The sequence below is a fragment of the Coregonus lavaretus genome, assembly GCF_964263955.1.
Source record: "Coregonus lavaretus genome assembly, contig: HAP1_SCAFFOLD_1618, whole genome shotgun sequence".
NCBI classification, from domain to species: Eukaryota; Metazoa; Chordata; class Actinopteri; order Salmoniformes; family Salmonidae; genus Coregonus; species Coregonus lavaretus.
In genome coordinates, this window is record NW_028163393.1 from 1,410 (window position 1) to 17,568 (window position 16,159).

General features: G+C 45.8%; 1 protein-coding gene across 1 annotated transcript in view; it reads left to right on the forward strand.

Moving 5' to 3' along the window:
• Window positions 1-5,274: 5,274 nt before the first annotated feature.
• Window positions 5,275-16,159, forward strand: part of LOC311118182 (filamin-A-like) — a gene marked incomplete at both ends in the record, with an annotated part of 73,937 nt that continues 63,052 nt past the window's right edge. The window contains 6 exons of the mRNA XM_084193037.1: window positions 5,275-5,431; window positions 6,429-6,604; window positions 8,092-8,112; window positions 8,520-8,633; window positions 12,948-13,091; window positions 14,079-14,202. Of these exons, the coding sequence (XP_084049163.1) occupies window positions 5,275-5,431; window positions 6,429-6,604; window positions 8,092-8,112; window positions 8,520-8,633; window positions 12,948-13,091; window positions 14,079-14,202 (736 nt within the window). The remainder of the gene's footprint in view (window positions 5,432-6,428; window positions 6,605-8,091; window positions 8,113-8,519; window positions 8,634-12,947; window positions 13,092-14,078; window positions 14,203-16,159) is intronic.

The window sequence follows — 16,159 nt, forward strand, 5'->3', positions numbered from 1 at the left end:
GACACACAACACATCCCCCAGGTAACACACACACACACACATCCCCCAGGTAACACACAACACATCCCCCAGGTAACAAACAACACATCCCCCAGGTAACACACAACACATCCCCCAGGTAACACACAACACATCCCCCAGGTAACACACAACACATCCCCCAGGTAACACACATCCCCAGGAAACACACACATATCCCCCCCAGGTAACAAACAACACATCCCCCCCAGGTAACAAACAACACATCCCCCAGGTAACACACATCCCCAGGAAACACACACATATCCCCCCCAGGTAACAAACAACACATCCCCCCCAGGTAACAAACAACACATCCCCCAGGTAACAAACAACACATCCCCCCCAGGTAACAAACAACACATCCCCCAAGTGATACACAACACATCCCCCAGGTGACACACAACTCATCCCCCAGGTAACACACAACACATCCCCCAAGTGACACACAACACATCCCCCAGGTAACACACACACACACACATCCCCCAGGTAACACACACACAACACATCCCCCAAGTGACACACAACACATCCCCCAGGTAACACACACACACACATCCCCCAGATAACACACAACACATCCCCCAGGTAACACACACACACACATCCCCCAGGTAACACACACACACACACATCCCCCAGGTAACACACACACACAACACATCCCCCAGGTAACACACACACACACATCCCCCAGGTAACACACACACACACACATCCCCCAGGTAACACACACACATCCCCCAGGTAACACACACACAACACATCCCCCAAGTGACACACAACACATCCCCCAGGTAACACACACACACACACATCCCCCAGGTAACACACACACATCCCCCAGGTAACACACACACAACACATCCCCCAAGTGACACACAACACATCCCCCAGGTAACACACAACACATCCCCCAGGTAACAAACAACACATCCCCCAGGTAACACACAACACATCCCCCAGGTAACACACAACACATCCCCCAGGTAACACACAACACATCCCACAGGTAACACACACACAACACATCCCCCAGGTGACACACAACACATCCCCCAGGTAACACACACACAACACATCCCCCAGGTAACACACACACAACACATCCCCCAGGTAACACACACACACCACATCCCCCAGGTAACACACAACACATCCCCCAGGTAACACACAACACATCCCCCAGGTAACACACAACACATCCCCCAGGTAACACACAACACATCCCCCAGGTAACACACACACATCCCCCAGGTAACACACAACACATCCCCCAGGTAACACACACACAACACATCCCCCAGGTAACACACAACACATCCCCCAGGTAACACACAACACATCCCCCAGGTGACACACAACACATCCCCCAGGTAACACACAACACATCCCCCAGGTAACACACAACACATCCCCCAGGTAACACACAACACATCCCCCAGGTAACACACAACACATCCCCCAGATAACACACAACATTTCCCCCCCAGGTAACAAACAACACATCCCCCAGGTAACAAACAACACATCCCCCCCAGGTAACACACATCCCCAGGAAACACACACACATCCCCCAGGTAACACACACACAACACATCCTCCAGGTAACACACAACACATCCCCCAGGTAACACACAACACATCCCCCAGGTAACACACACACATCCCCCAGGTAACACACAACACATCCCCCAGGTAACACACACACAACACATCCTCCAGGTAACACACAACTCATCCCCCAGGTAACACACACACATCCCCCAGGTAACACACAACACATCCCCCAGGTAACAAACAACACATCCCCCAGGTAACACACACATATCCCCCCCAGGTAACAAACAACACATCCCCCCCAGGTAACAAACAACACATCCCCCAGGTAACAAACAACACATCCCCCAGGTAACAAACAACACATCCCCCAGGTAACACACAACATATCCCCCTCAGGTAACAAACAACACATCCCCCAGGTAACAAACAACACATCCCCCAGGTAACACACAACATATCCCCCTCAGGTAACAAACAACACATCCCCCAGGTAACACACAACACATCCCCCCCAGGTAACAAACAACACATCCCCCAGGTAACAAACAACACATCCCCCCCAGGTAACAAACAACACATCCCCCAGGTAACACACATCCCCAGGAAACACACACATATCCCCCCCAGGTAACAAACAACACATCCCCCAGGTAACAAACAACACATCCCCCAGGTAACACACATCCCCAGGAAACACACACATATCCCCCCCAGGTAACAAACAACACATCCCCCAGGTAACAAACAACACATCCCCCAGGTAACAAACAACACATCCCCCAGGTAACAAACAACACATCCCCCAAGTGATACACAACACATCCCCCAGGTAACACACAACACATCCCCCAGGTAACAAACAACACATCCCCCAGGTAACAAACAACACATCCCCCAGGTAACAAACAACACATCCCCCAAGTGATACACAACACATCCCCCAAGTGACACACAACACATCCCCCAGGTAACACACAACACATCCCCCAGGTAACACACAACACATCCCCCAGGTAACACACAACACATCCCCCAGGTAACACACAACACATCCCCCAGGTGACACACAACACATCCCCCCCAGGTAACACACAACACATCCCCCAGGTAACACACACACAACACATCCCCCAGGTAACACACAACACATCCCCCAGGTGACACACAACACATCCCCCAGGTAACACACAACACATCCCCCAGGTAACACACACACAACACATCCCCCAGGTAACACACAACACATCCCCCAGGTAACACACAACACATCCCCCAGGTAACACACAACACATCCCCCAGGTAACACACAACACATCCCCCAGGTAACACACACACAACACATCCCCCAGGTAACACACAACACATCCCCCAGGTAACACACAACACATCCCCCAGGTAACACACAACACATCCCCCAGGTGACACACAACACATCCCCCAGGTAACACACAACACATCCCCCAGGTAACAAACAACACATCCCCCAGGTAACACACAACACATCCCCCAGGTAACACACAACACATCCCCCAGGTGACACACAACACATCCCCCAGGTAACACACACACAACACATCCCCCAGGTAACACACACACAACACATCCCCCAGGTGACACACAACACATCCCCCCCAGGTAACACACAACACATCCCCCAGGTTACACACACACAACACATCCCCCAGGTAACACACAACACATCCCCCAGGTAACACACACACAACACATCCCCCAGGTAACACACACACAACACATCCCCCAGGTAACACACACACAACACATCCCCCAGGTAACACACACACATCCCCCAGATAACACACAACACATCCCCCAGGTGACACACAACACATCCCCCAGGTAACACACACACAACACATCCCCCAGGTAACACACACACAACACATCCCCCAGGTAACACACAACACATCCCCCAGGTAACACACAACACATCCCCCAGGTAACACACACACAACACATCCCCCAGGTAACACACACACAACACATCCCCCAGGTAACACACAACACATCCCCCAGGTAACACACACACATCCCCCAGATAACACACAACACATCCCCCAGGTAACACACAACACATCCCCCAGGTAACACACACACAACACATCCCCCAGGTAACACACAACACATCCCCCAGGTAACACACACACAACACATCCCCCAGGTGACACACAACACATCCCCCCCAGGTAACACACAACACATCCCCCAGGTAACACACACACAACACATCCCCCAGGTAACACACAACACATCCCCCAGGTAACACACACACAACACATCCCCCAGGTGACACACAACACATCCCCCAGGTAACACACACACACACATCCCCCAGGTAACACACACACAACACATCCCCCAGGTAACACACACACAACACATCCCCCAGGTAACACACACACAACACATCCCCCAGGTAACACACACACACACATCCCCCAGGTAACACACACACAACACATCCCCCAGGTAACACACACACAACACATCCCCCAGGTAACACACAACACATCCCCCAGGTAACACACACACACACATCCCCCAGGTAACACACACACACACATCCCCCAGGTAACACACACACAACACATCCCCCAGGTAACACACAACACATCCCCCAGGTAACACACACACAACACATCCCCCAGGTAACACACAACACATCCCCCAGGTAACACACAACACATCCCCCAGGTAACACACAACACATCCCCCAGGTAACACACACACAACACATCCCCCAGGTAACACACACACACACATCCCCCAGGTAACACACACACAACACATCCCCCAGGTAACACACAACACATCCCCCAGGTAACACACACACACACATCCCCCAGGTAACACACACACAACACATCCCCCAGGTAACACACAACACATCCCCCAGATAACACACACACATCCCCCAGGTAACACACACACATCCCCCAGGTAACACACAACACATCCCCCAGATAACACACAACACATCCCCCAGGTAACACACAACACATCCCCCAGGTAACACACACACAACACATCCCCCAGGTAACACACACACACACATCCCCCAGGTAACACACACACAACACATCCCCCAGGTAACACACAACACATCCCCCAGGTAACACACACACACACATCCCCCAGGTAACACACACACAACACATCCCCCAGGTAACACACAACACATCCCCCAGATAACACACACACATCCCCCAGGTAACACACACACATCCCCCAGATAACACACAACACATCCCCCAGGTAACACACAACACATCCCCCAGATAACACACAACACATCCCCCAGGTAACACACAACACATCCCCCAGGTAACACACAACACATCCCCCAGGTAACACACACACACACATCCCCCAGGTAACACACAACACATCCCCCAGGTAACACACAACACATCCCCCAAGTGACACACAACACATCCCCCAGGTAACACACACACAACACATCCCCCAGATACATTTACTGTTTTTGCATGTACATTTTATAGTCATTTACCTGGCTCTTATCCAGAGCGACTAAGTCAGTGCATTCAACTAAGGTAGTTCATTCAACCACATATCACAGTTTTCGAAATAGCTGCTATCATCTTTCAAATACCTTTTCTGGGTCCACAACTGAATAATTGAAGACTGCTGTAATGCTGTTGCTGACTGATGATGTCACTTCTGGGTTGTAGCCCGCTGGAGGTGCAGATTGGTTCGGAGGCGGGGCCACAGAAGGTGCGTGCCTGGGGGCCTGGCCTGGAGAGCGGCATTATGGGTAAATCTGCCGACTTCGTGGTCGAGGCCGTCGGAGACAACGTGGGAACACTGGGTAAGCACACACACACACACACACACACAGACCCCGCGTGTCCTGATCAGAAGGTGTGTGTGTCCTGATCAGAAGGTGTGTGTGTGTCCTGATCAGAAGGTGTGTGTGTGTCCTGATCAGAAGGTGTGTGTGTATGTGTGTCCTGATCAGAAGGTGTGTGTGTGTCCTGATCAGAAGGTGTGTGTGTGTGTGTGTCCTGATCAGAAGGTGTGTGTGTATGTGTGTCCTGATCAGAAGGTGTGTGTGTCCTGATCAGAAGGTGTGTGTGTCCTGATCAGAAGGTGTGTGTGTGTGTGTGTCCTGATCAGAAGGTGTGTGTGTCCTGATCAGAAGGTGTGTGTGTGTGTGTGTCCTGATCAGAAGGTGTGTGTGTCCTGATCAGAAGGTGTGTGTGTCCTGATCAGAAGGTGTGTGTGTGTCCTGATCAGAGGGTGTGTGTGTGTGTGTGTCCTGATCAGAAGGTGTGTGTGTGTGTGTGTCCTGATCAGAAGGTGTGTGTGTGTCCTGATCAGAAGGTGTGTGTGTGTGTGTGTCCTGATCAGAAGGTGTGTGTGTGTCCTGATCAGAAGGTGTGTGTGTGTGTGTGTGTGTCCTGATCAGAATGTGTGTGTGTGTGTGTGTGTCCTGATCAGAAGGTGTGTGTGTCCTGATCAGAAGGTGTGTGTGTGTGTGTGTGTGTCCTGATCAGAAGGTGTGTGTGTGTCTGTGTGTGTGTGTGTGTGTGTGTGTGTGTGTGTGTGTGTGTGTGTGTGTGTGTGTGTGTGTGTGTGTGTGTGTGTGTCCTGATCAGAAGGTGTGTGTGTCCTGATCAGAAGGTGTGTGTGTGTCCTGATCAGAAGGTGTGTGTGTGTGTGTGTGTCCTGATCAGAAGGTGTGTGTGTGTGTGTACTGATCAGAAGGTGTGTGTGTGTCCTGATCAGAAGGTGTGTGTGTGTGTGTCCTGATCAGAAGGTGTGTGTGTGTGTGTCCTGATCAAAAGGTGTGTGTGTGTGTCCAGGTTTCTCGGTGGAGGGGCCGTCCCAGGCGAAGATAGAGTGTGACGATAAGGGCGACGGGTCATGTGACGTGCAGTACTGGCCAATGGAAGCAGGGGAGTATGCGGTGCATGTGCTCTGTAACAACGAGGACATCCACCACTCTCCTTTCATGGCTGAAATCACTGCTGCTCCAAACAAGGACTACTACCCTGATGAGGTATGTTCAATCACTGCTGCTCCAAACAAGGACTACTACCCTGATAAGGTATGTTCAATCACTGCTGCTCCAAACAAGGACTACTACCCTGATAAGGTATGTTCAATCACTGCTGCTCAAACAAGGACTACTACCCTGATAAGGTATGTTCAATCACTGCTGCTCCAAACAAGGACTACTACCCTGATAAGGTATGTTCAATCACTGCTGCTCCAAACAAGGACTACTACCCTGATAAGGTACGTCCAATCACTGCTGCTCCAAACAAGGACTACTACCCTGATAAGGTATGTTCAATCACTTCTGCTCCAAACAAGGACTACTACCCTGATAAGGTACGTTCAATCACTGCTGCTCCAAACAAGGACTACTACCCTGATAAGGTATGTTCAATCACTGCTGCTCCAATCAAGGACTACTACCCTGATAAGGTATGTTCAATCACTGCTGCTCCAAACAAGGACTACTACCCTGATAAGGTATGTTCAATCACTGCTGCTCCAAACAAGGACTACTACCCTGATAAGGTATGTTCAATCACTGCTGCTCCAAACAAGGACTGCTACCCTGATAAGGTATGTTCAATCACTGCTGCTCCAAACAAGGACTGCTACCCTGATAAGGTATGTTCAATCACTGCTGCTCCAAACAAGGACTACTACCCTGATAAGGTATGTTCAATCACTGCTGCTCCAAACAAGGACTACTACCCTGATAAGGTATGTTCAATCACTGCTGCTCCAAACAAGGACTACTACCCTGATAAGGTACGTTCAATCACTGCTGCTCCAAACAAGGACTACTACCCTGATAAGGTACGTTCAATCACTGCTGCTCCAAACAAGGACTACTACCCTGATAAGGTATGTCCAATCACTGCTGCTCCAAACAAGGACTACTACCCTGATAAGGTATGTTCAATCACTGCTGCTCCAAACAAGGACTACTACCCTGATAAGGTATGTTCAATCACTGCTGCTCCAAACAAGGACTACTACCCTGATAAGGTACGTTCAATCACTGCTGCTCCAAACAAGGACTACTACCCTGATAAGGTATGTTCAATCACTGCTGCTCCAAACAAGGACTACTACCCTAATAAGGTATGTTCAATCACTGCTGCTCCAAACAAGGACTACTACCCTGATAAGGTATGTTCAATCACTGCTGCTCCAAACAAGGACTACTACCCTGATAAGGTATGTTCAATCACTGCTGCTCCAAACAAGGACTACTACCCTGATAAGGTATGTTCAATCACTGCTGCTCCAAACAAGGACTACTACCCTGATAAGGTATGTTCAATCACTGCTGCTCCAAACAAGGACTACTACCCTGATAAGGTATGTTCAATCACTGCTGCTCCAAACAAGGACTACTACCCTGATAAGGTACGTTCAATCACTGCTGCTCCAAACAAGGACTACTACCCTGATAAGGTACGTTCAATCACTGCTGCTCCAAACAAGGACTACTACCCTGATAAGGTACGTTCAATCACTGCTGCTCCAAACAAGGACTACTACCCTGATAAGGCACGTGTGTGTAGATGACTTTATTGTCCTTAATAAGGTTGAAACATGGTGAGCAGCAGTGTAGTTCCCTGGAGCAGTGGTAGAGGTGAAGTGCCTTGCTCGAGGGCATCTGGGATTTGACACCAGCAATCTTTCTTTTTCTGACACATCCCTGTCAGACCCGGGATTTGAACCGCTAACCCTCCGATTGTGTTTAATGATGTGTGTGGGTGGGTGTGTCTGTGTGGATATATAAACCTGTGGCTGTGCTTTGTGCACGTGTGTATAGAATTTATAAGTGTGTGTGTGTGTGTGTGTGTGTGTGTGTGTGTGTGTGTGTGTGTGTGTGTGTGTGTGTGTGTGTGTGTCTGTGTGTGCAGGTGAAGGTGCATGGTCCAGGTCTGCAGAGCAGTGGTCTAGCTGTGGGGAAATGGACTGAGTTCACAATCGACGCCAGACTAGGAGGCAAAGCCCCTCTCAAGATCCTGGCACAGGTACATGTGGAGAGTAGACTCAAGCCTAATTTATTCAGTGATCCTGCGTACTCTGTCAAGTTTATATCTGCCATATATTAGGGTTATTAGAGTGAATTTCTGTCTCCTATAACATCTCGGTTAGAGCGTTGGGCCAACTGAAAAGTCGCTGGTTCGAATATCCGAGCTGACAAGGTGAAACATCTGTCGATGTGCCCTTCAGCAAGGCACTTAACCCTGTAAAACAACACATTACACTGGACCTATCACACTACTATGGCTGACCCTGTAAAACAACACATTACACTGGACCTATCATACTACTATGGCTGACCCTGTAAAACAACACATTACACTGCACCTATCATACTACTATGGCTGACCCTGTAGAACAACACATTACACTGGACCTATCATACTACTATGGCTGACCCTGTAAAACAACACATTACACTGCACCTATCATACTACTATGGCTGAACCTGTAGAACAACACATTACACTGGACCTATCATACTACTATGGCTGACCCTGTAGAAAAACACATTACACTGGACCTATCATGGCTGACCCTGTAAAACAACACATTACACTGGACCTATCATACTACTATGGCTGACCCTGTAGAACAACACATTACACTGGACCTATCATACTACTATGGCTGACCCTGTAAAACAACACATTACACTGGACCTATCATACTACTATGGCTGACCCTGTAAAACAACACATTACACTGCACCTATCATACTACTATGGCTGACCCTGTAAAACAACACATTACACTGGACCTATCATACTACTATGGCTGACCCTGTAAAACAACACATTACACTGGACCTATCATACTACTATGGCTGACCCTGTAAAACAACACATTACACTGGACCTATCATACTACTATGGCTGACCCTGTAAAACAACACATTACACTGCACCTATCATACGACTATGGCTGACCCTGTAAAACAACACATTACACTGGACCTATCATACTACTATGGCTGACCCTGTAAAACAACACATTACACTGGACCTATCATACTACTATGGCTGACCCTGTAAAACAACACATTACACTGGACCTATCATACTACTATGGCTGACCCTGTAGAACAACACATTACAGTGGACCTATCATACTACTATGGCTGACCCTGTAGAACAACACATTACACTGCACCTATCATACTACTATGGCTGACCCTGTAAAACAACACATTACACTGGACCTATCATACTACTATGGCTGACCCTGTAAAACAACACATTACACTGGACCTATCATACTACTATGGCTGACCCTGTAAAACAACACATTACACTGGACCTATCATACTACTATGGCTGACCCTGTAGAACAACACATTACACTGGACCTATCATACTACTATGGCTGACCCTGTAAAACAACACATTACACTGCACCTGTCCGGTGTATGTGACAACATAAATAAAACATCTATTTGATGATGATGATGATGGTGTGTGTGTGTGCCTGGTCTGTATCCATGGGCCATCTCGGGGTTGGGTTGGGGTGCAGGGAACAACACATTTCACCTCTCCGGTGTATGTGACAATACATATTTTATTTGGATTTGGATTTTTTACTAGCCCAACATTTGATTCATTTCAGAAATCCTCAAGATGTTTCCTAATTACACAAAAAGGACAAATGTTGATATCGTATTCACAGGAGGCATGGCACAACCATTTGTGTACACTGAGCCAAAACCATATTTTCAGTTTGTGTTTAGATGAACTGGGACAGCAGGTTAGATGGACTGGGACAGCAGGTTAGATGGACTGGGACAGCAGGTTAGATGGACTGGGACAGCAGGTTAGATGGACTGGGACAGCAGGTTAGATGGACTGGGACAGCAGGTTAGATGGACTGGGACAGCAGGTTAGATGGACTGGGGCAGCAGGTTAGATGGACTGGGACAGCAGGTTAGATGGACTGGGACAGCAGGTTAGATGGACTGGGACAGCAGGTTAGATGGACTGGGACAGCAGGTTAGATGGACTGGGACAGCAGGTTAGATGGACTGGGACAGCAGGTTAGATGGACTGGGACAGCAGGTTAGATGGACTGGGACAGCATTATTATAGTCCTAATTGTACCCCAATGACAATTCAAACTTTTGTCTTGAGGATTTCAGACTGTATCATTTGTCGGACTGATGTGTTGGATAGATGTTTGAAGAGGTTACAGAAGATGAAAATCAATCAAATTCAATCAAATGTATTTATTAAGCCCTTTTTACATCAGTAGTGCTATACAGAAACCCAGCCTAAAACCCCACACAGAAGATGGAAATGCAAAACGTGTCCCACTTATTCTGAATTCACCCTACTATACTATACTATACTATACTATACTATACTATACTATACTATACTATACTATACTATACTATACTATACTATACTATACTATACCACCATACAATACACTACTATACTATACTATACTATACTATACTATAATATAATATAATAAACTATACACTACCATACTATACTATACTATACTATACTATACTATACTATACTATACCATACCATACCATACTATACTATACTATACTATACTATACTACACTGTACTACACTACACTGTACTATACTATACTATACTATACTATACTACAATATACACTACACTACACTACACTACTATACTATACTATACTATACTATACTATACTATACTATACTATACTATACTATACTATACTATAATATACCATACTATACTGTACCACTATACCATACACTACCATACTATACTATACTATACTATACTATAATATACTATACTATACCATACTATACTATACTATACTATACTACACTATACACCACTATACTATAGTATACTATACACTACTATACACTACTATACTATACTATACTATACTATACTATACTATACTATACTATACCATACACTACCATACTATACTATACTATACTATACTATACTATACTATACTATACTATACTATACTATACTATACTATACTATACTATACTATACACTACTATACTATACTATACTATACTATACTATACTATACTATACTATAGTTCTGCTTGGTGACATTGTACTGGAATACGTGTCAGTTAAACAAGAAGCAGAGCCCTGCATAACTGAAGAACAGGGGATCCCTAATGGAACTGGATCTCTTCAGTACAGGGGATCCCTAATGGAACTGGATCTCTTCCTCTATGAGACTGTCCCATGTACAGGGGATCCCTAATGGAACTGGATCTCTTCCTCTATGAGACTGTCCCATGTACAGGGGATCCCTAATGGAACTGGATCTCTTCCTCTATGAGACTGTCCCATGTACAGGGGATCCCTAATGGAACTGGATCTCTTCCTCTATGAGACTGTCCCATGTACAGGGGATCCCTAATGGAACTGGATCTCTTCCTCTATGAGACTGTCCCATGTACAGGGGATCCCTAATGGAACTGGATCTCTTCCTCTATGAGACTGTCCCATGTACAGGGGATCCCTAATGGAACTGGATCTCTTCCTCTATAAGACTGTCCCATGTACAGGGGATCCCTAATGGAAACTGGATCTCTTCCTCTATAAGACTGTCCCACTTTAGCTACTCCATGCTGCCCTACTTTAGCTACTCAATGCGGTCCTAATTTAGCTGGCAACTAGCTAAAGTATGAAAAAAAAAATGTATGAACTCTCTGGATAAGAGTGTCTGCTAAATGACTAAAATGTAAAAATGTCAACTAAAAAAATTACTGACTTACAAAATTGAAACATTATATTGGCAACTTTTTTATTTATTTTGATGCACCAGTCCAGAGTATGCGCATTAACATCAAAACAGAAAAAAAGCTATGTGATCTTATCGTGTGCTTCACGGGGCGAGCTTCCTGTTTGAAGCTTGCTTTGCCCCCCCACAATGAAGTGATGTGATGTTGATCATGTGGTTTCTGTGCAACGGTTTAGTAACAATAGTTTAGATTTTCTCTTGTCAGACCAATAAATGATGTCCCGGTTTACATGATGTCCCACTGTTTCTTAATTCACCCAAGTACCTGGCTTGGAGGACCAGTTCAGGCTTGGAGGACCAGTACCTGGCTTGGAGGACCAGTACCAGGCTTGGAGGACCAGTACCTGGCTTGGAGGACCAGTTCATTGAAAGTACCTGGCTTGAAGGACCAGTTCATTGAAAGTACCTGGCTTGAAGGACCAGTTCATTGAAGAAACCAGGACTGACGAATGAGGCAGAGGCGTTTTAGCCATGATACTAAGGGTCTATCTCTCCCCACCACTCTCTCTCTCTCTGTCTCTAGGATGGTGAGGGCACCCCAGTCGATGTTCAGGTGAAGGATAACGGTAATGGAACGTACACCTGCAGTTACACCCCCAAGAAACCCCTCAAACACACCGTCATGGCGTCCTGGGGCGGAGTCAACATACCGGACAGTCCTTTCAGGGTGAGCACCTCCCATGTTTTTAGGAAAAATGGAGGCGTCAGGAACAAACTGCTTAATGAGGACTTTAGCTTTACCCACACATACAAACTGATTAATGAGGACTTTAGCTTTACCCACACATACAAACTGATTAATGAGGACTTTAGCTTTACCCACACATACAAACTGCTTAATGAGGACGTTAGCTTTACCCACACATACAAACTGATTAATGAGGACTTTAGCTTTACCCACACATACAAACTGCTTAATGAGGACTTTAGCTTTACCCACACATACAAACTGCTTAATGAGGACTTTAGCTTTACCCACACATACAAACTGCTTAATGAGGACTTTAGCTTTACCCACACATACAAACTGCTTAATGAGGACTTTAGCTTTACCCACACATACAAACTGATTAATGAGGACTTTAGCTTTACCCACACATACAAACTGCTTAATGAGGACTTTAGCTTTACCCACACATACAAACTGCTTAATGAGGACTTTAGCTTTACCCACACATACAAACTGATTAATGAGGACTTTAGCTTTACCCACACATACAAACTGCTTAATGAGGACTTTAGCTTTACCCACACATACAAACTGCTTAATGAGGACTTTAGCTTTACCCACACATACAAACTGCTTAATGAGGACTTTAGCTTTACCCACACATACAAACTGCTTAATGGGGACTTTAGCTTTACCCACACATACAAACTGCTTAATGAGGACTTTAGCTTTACCCACACATACAAACTGCTTAATGAGGACTTTAGCTTTACCCACACATACAAACTGCTTAATGAGGACTTTAGCTTTACCCACACATACAAACTGCTTAATGGGGACTTTAGCTTTACCCACACATACAAACTGCTTAATGAGGACTTTAGCTTTACCCACACATACAAACTGATTATCCTCTCCCTCCCTTTCTACATTTTTCTCATTGTGTGTGTGTGTGTGTGTGTGTGTGTGTGTGTGTGTGTATAGATGACCATAGGGGAAGGCTGCCACCCAAACAAGGTGAAGGTGTCAGGTCCTGGTGTGGCTAAAACAGGGCTGAAGGCTTTTGAACCAACATACTTCACTGTGGACTGTGCTGAGGCAGGACAAGGTAAGACTGTCACGCTACACTAAGACTGTTACGCTACACTAAGACTGTTACGCTACACTAAGACTGTTACGCTACACTAAGACTGTTACGCTACACTAAGACTGTTACGCTACACTAAGACTGTTACACTACACTAAGACTGTTACGCTACACTAAGACTGTTACGCTACACTAAGACTGTTACGCTACACTAAGACTGTTACGCTACACTAAGACTGTTACGCTACACTAAGACTGTCACGTTACACTAAGACTGTTACGCTACACTAAGACTGTTACGCTACACTAAGACTGTCACGCTACATTAAGACTGTTACACTACACTAAGACTGTCACGCTACACTAAGACTGTTACGCTACACTAAGACTGTTACGCTACACTAAGACTGTTACACTACACTAAGACTGTTACGCTACACTAAGACTGTTACACTACACTAAGACTGTTACACTACACTAAGACTGTTACGCTACACTAAGACTGTTACGCTACACTAAGACTGTTACACTACACTAAGACTGTTACGCTACACTAAGACTTACACTAAGACTGTTACGCTACACTAAGACTTACACTAAGACTGTTACGCTACACTAAGACTGTTACGCTACACTAAGACTGTTACGCTACACTAAGACTTACACTAAGACTGTTACGCTACACTAAGACTGTTACGCTACACTAAGACTGTTACGCTACACTAAGACTGTTACGCTACACTAAGACTTACACTAAGACTGTTACGCTACACTAAGACTGTCACACTACACTAAGACTTACACTAAGACTGTTACGCTACACTAAGACTGTTACGCTACAAAAAGACTGTTACGCTACACTAAGACTGTTACGCTACACTAAGACTGTTACACTACACTAAGACTGTTACGCTACACTAAGACTGTTACGCTACACTAAGACTGTTACGCTACACTAAGACTTACACTAAGACTGTTACGCTACACTAAGACTGTTACGCTACACTAAGACTTACACTAACACTGTTACGCTACACTAAGACTGTTACGCTACACTAAGACTTACACTAAGACTGTTACGCTACACTAAGACTGTTACGCTACACTAAGACTTACACTAAGACTGTTACGCTACACTAAGACTGTTACGCTACACTAAGACTTACACTAAGACTGTTACGCTACACTAAGACTGTTACGCTACACTAAGACTTACACTAAGACTGTTACGCTACACTAAGACTGTTACGCTACACTAAGACTGTTACGCTCCACTAAGACTGTTACGCTACACTAAGACTGTCATGCTACACTAAGACTGTTACGCTACACTAAGACTGTTACGCTACACTAAGACTGTTACGCTACACTAAGACTGTCACGCTACACTAAGACTGTTACGCTACACTAAGACTGTTACGCTACACTAAGACTGTTACGCTACACTAAGACTGTTACGCTACACTAAGACTGTTACGCTACACTAAGACTTACACTAAGACTGTTACGCTACACTAAGACTTACACTAAGACTGTTACGCTACACTAAGACTGTTACGCTACACTAAGACTTACACTAAGACTGTTACGCTACACTAAGACTGTTACGCTACACTAAGACTGTTACGCTACACTAAGACTGTTACGCTACACTAAGACTGTTACGCTACACTAAGACTGTCACGCTACACTAAGACTGTTACGCTACACTAAGACTGTTACGCTACACTAAGACTGTTACGCTACACTAAGACTGTTACGCTACACTAAGACTGTTACGCTACACTAAGACTGTTACGCTACACTAAGACTGTTACGCTACACTAAGACTGTTACGCTACACTGAGACTGTTACGCTACACTAAGACTGTTACGCTACACTAAGACAATCACGCTACACTAAGACTGTTACGCTACACTAAGACTGTTACGCTACACTAAGACTGTTACGCTACACTAAGACTGTTACGCTACACTA